Source organism: Otolemur garnettii, unplaced genomic scaffold (genome assembly GCF_000181295.1).
Source record: "Otolemur garnettii isolate 467f Iridium unplaced genomic scaffold, OtoGar3 scaffold00016, whole genome shotgun sequence".
Classification (NCBI taxonomy): Eukaryota; Metazoa; Chordata; class Mammalia; order Primates; family Galagidae; genus Otolemur; species Otolemur garnettii.
Window position 1 is genome coordinate 19,196,520 of NW_003852411.1, and position 4,165 is coordinate 19,200,684.

Consider the following 4,165-nt stretch of genomic DNA (forward strand, 5'->3'; position numbering starts at 1 on the left):
TCTCCTGCCTCCGCCTCCCAAGTAGCTGGGACCACAGGCCCCCGCCACAGCACCCAGCTATTTTTTGGTTGCAGCCATCATTGTTGTTTGGCGGGTCTGGGCTGGGGATTCGAACCCGCCACCTTAGGTGTACATGGCTGGCACCTTAGCCGGTTGAGCTATAGGCACCAAGCCGACAAAGTGAATTCTTAAATTGATAGAGTCAAGAGAAAAATTTTCTAGAAAAATAATGGTCTTGTGCACACTTCAATTCTTGATTTTGATTTTGCTTTTATGTTTGGTTTTTGGTGTATCTTTGCTTTTTCTATAGATTTCGTAAGATGAACAAGCGCCTGGTTCCCAGAAGACCCCTGAGTGCCTCTTTGGGTCAGCTTAATGAGGTGGGCCTGCCCTCAACAGCTATCCTTCCAGATGAAGGTACAGTGGATCTGCCTAGTAGAAAACCTCCTGCTCTGCCAAATGGAATTGTATCAGCAGGGAATACAGTAACACAGCTTATTCCGCGAGGGACGGACCCCAGCTATGATTCTACTCTGAAACCAGGAAAGATAGATCATCTGAGCAGTAGTGCTCCTGGATCCCCTCCTGACTTGTACGTCATTTTTCCTAACTCTTACTTACAATTTTTTCTATATAAGTAGAAGGAAGAAGAAATAATTAATGTTTTGCTTTTTAAAAAGTAAAAGCAAAAAACCTGTTGTTGTTTTTTTTTGGCCTTTGTTTTATTATTTTTTTTTATTTCCCATACTATTGATGTTTAAGAAATAGCATGGATGAAATAAGATAAAAATTTGCAAGTTTTGTAGAAGAGATGTCTATTAGAATAAACCAGTTTCCCCATTTGTGGCAGTCTTTCTTGTTGTAATTTATGTACATTAGAAGTATTTTTTAGATAACCTTAAACTTGACCTGCATAATCTTATTCCCTTAGGCTAGAATCTGTCCCTAAGAGTATTTCTGCCTTACCTGTGAATCCACATCCTGTACCTCCAAGGGGGCCAACAGAGCTGCCTGCCATGCCTGTCACCAAACCACTTCAGATGGTCCCACGAGGTTCTCAGTTATATCCAGCACAGCCGGCAGATGTTTATTATCAGGATCCTCGAGGAGCTGCTCCACCATTTGAACCAGCACCTTATCAGCAGGGTAACGATTTTTCATTTATGTTGCTCACTTTTCTTAGGAGCTATGACCACTATTCAGGTAAGAGTGATCATTTACACAGTTGGCTTCCTTAAGATAGGTAAATGCATTTTTAAAACTTTGGATGGGCTTGGCGCCTGTGGCTCAAGTGGCTAAGGCGCCAGCCACATACACCTAAGGTGGCAGGTTCGAATCCAGCCCGGACCCGCCAAACAACAATGGCTGCAACCAAAAAATAGCCGGGCGTTGTGGCGTGCGCCTGTGGTCCCAGCTACTTGGGGGAGGCCAAGGCAGGAGACTCGCTTGAGCCCAGGAGTTGAGGCTCTGTCTCAAAAAAAAAAAAAAACAACTTTGGATGAACTGAGATTTTTATAATCAGTTGAATAGTATCAGATAGATGAAGTAAAGCAATAAAAATCAAACCACCTTATCTATGTAAAGGAGATAAATAACTTGTTCATATATGTATGGAAATAACAGGTCACTCAAGTAAAAAATGGAAATTTGCTGACTAAGGTGGTATATGTTCTGGTTTGTTAAAAATTAAGTGATCAGTTGTGATGTTTAATATTGGCTTGGTGGAAATAGACTGTAAGACTCAAGGGAGATCACTGAGAACTTGAGGAATCAAAAGGGCTTCATGGAATACCCCAAAAGATATTGGAAATGTTAGAAAGGTTTATGAATGGATTGCAAAGATAAGAGTCTAGAGTCAAGAAGATGGGAGGCTGTTAATCCAGGTGTGAGTAATGTGTTCGAAAAGGAGATTTAGAAAATAAATGTTTTGTCAAAAAGTAAAAACAAAAAAACTGATTTTGTGTGTGTATGTGTGTTTATTTGAAGATTAGCCAGATTTAATGATAATACCAGGTATGGAGAATGGAGAAAACGTGGTAGTTTAAGGCTTCATTTGTACAGTTCCTATGTAAAATAAACACTGAATGTTTTTAAAATGAAGTGTTGGATCTTCCTGTCAGAGACAATATAGTCAATAGAGACAATAATTTATAGAGACAATATTTAATTATTTATTTATTTTTGAGTTAGAGTCTCACTTTGTCACCCTGTATGGCTTAGCTCATAGCAATCTCCAACTCTTGGGCTCAAGCGATTCTCTTGCCTCAGCCTCCCAAGTGGCTGGTAATACAGGTGCCCACCATAATGCCCGGCTAGTTTTTAGAGACGGGGTCTCGCTTTTGCTCAGGCTGTCTCAAACCTCTGAGTTTAGGACATTCTACCCATCTTGGCCTCCCAGAGTGCTAGAATTACAGGCGTGAGCCACCCTGCCTGGCCTAAGTGCTATTATTTTTTAAATGGAAACAAATTAAAGGTGTGCTCTCCGTTTCTTTTTCCTAAGGCTATCATTTAATTTTGAAGCAGAAATACTGTCTCCTCTGCACTCAGAAGGATAGTTTTAAATTGATACGGCATTACTAATAAATGTGAAATATGATAAAATTGTATTTGTATCTTCCTTTTGACCATCCATTATGGGAAAAAATCCAACTATTTTTAGTGGAGTAGCCTATATGTAAGTTGAAATACACTGTTAATCAGGGTTCAATTGCAGATAAATTATTCTAGCTATATTAATCAGAAAGTTGAGTGCATGAGTTAGATGTCTACAGTGTTGTCGGAAGTGCTAGAGAAGCAAACAATGCTGTTACAGTGAAAACACCATAGAAAACTTGTGTCCTAACTGCTGGTTCTAGAATCACATTACTTCAGATAAAAGTCTGGAAACGAAGAAGCTGTTGGTACAACTGTTGTCTCAAGACACTCTAGGGCCAAGCAGGTAGCTACTAGATCTGCACCAGCAGAGCAGTCCTACCTTTTGTATGTTACATCTCTCTTCAGTTTCACATTGAGAATTCATTAAAATGATTGATTTGTGGAACCTGAACTTCAAGTATGTCTATGAAATGTAGCTTTTGTTTGCCAATCTCTGCATTTCATTAAGACACACCAGAAGAGGGTCAAACAATGGAAGTCAATCTACTGCTATAGATTATAAGTAAATTAGTTTTTCCAGTGACTTTTCCATGCAGTACTATTTTGAAGGTATCAGTGACTTTTAAGAATAATTGTTATTTTTGAAAAAACTAAACTGATCATATAAGTAGAGGGAAAACTAGTGAAGAAATATGAAGACTATTAATACTTCTGTGTTTCAGTATTTGAAACTCATATTGAGTCATTGCTGCTTTCAATTCCTCTTTTGTATTATGCAGGTATGTACTATACTCCACCACCACAGTGTGTGTCCCGCTTTGTCCGACCTCCACCATCTGCTCCTGAACCTGGTCCTCCATACTTGGATCATTATCCGCCCTACCTCCAAGATCGCGTAGTAAACTCTCAGTATGGCACACAGCCACAACAGTACCCCCCTATGTACCCACCTCACTATGATGGCCGGCGAGTATACCCTGCTCAGTCTTATACGAGAGAAGAGATATTCCGAGAAAGCCCTATACCCATTGAGATTCCACCTGCAGCAGTTCCATCCTATGTACCAGAATCCAGAGAAAGATTCCAACAGATTGAGGGTTACTATCCAGTGGCTCCTCATCCACCTCAGATCCGACCTTCGTACCTCAGAGTATGCTGTGTTTTTTTTCTTATTACATAGACTTGGTTTGGTTATTGCTTGCAGGGATCCCTTACTATTTTTGCCACGATAACTCTTTGATCACTTCTTTTTTATAAGAATGCTGCTTCTTTCTAATCTTTTCATAATTTGGGTAGGGTTTTCTTTTGGGGGAGGGGTTTCTTTTAGAGTCAAGATCTTCCTATGTTACCAAGGCTGGGTGCAAGTGATCCTCCCACCTCAGCCTCCTGAGTAGCTAGGATTAAAGATGCATGCCACTGTGCCTCACTTGGTTATTATTATTTTTTTGAGACAGAGCCTCAAACTGTCGCCCTGAGTAGAGTGCTATGGCATCACAGCTCACAGCAACCTCAAATTCCTAGGCTCAAGCCATTCTCCTGCCTCCGCCTCCCAAGTAGCTGGGACTATAGG

The 4,165-nt window shown here is 40.4% G+C and overlaps 1 protein-coding gene across 1 annotated transcript in view; it reads left to right on the forward strand.

Annotated features, from left to right (window-relative positions):
* RC3H1 (ring finger and CCCH-type domains 1) overlaps window positions 1–4,165 on the forward strand; it is an 86,208-nt gene that overhangs the window by 60,752 nt on the left and 21,291 nt on the right. The window contains exons 9-11 of the mRNA XM_023510813.1: window positions 311–592; window positions 932–1,146; window positions 3,375–3,745. Coding sequence (XP_023366581.1) covers window positions 311–592; window positions 932–1,146; window positions 3,375–3,745 — 868 coding nt within the window. The remainder of the gene's footprint in view (window positions 1–310; window positions 593–931; window positions 1,147–3,374; window positions 3,746–4,165) is intronic.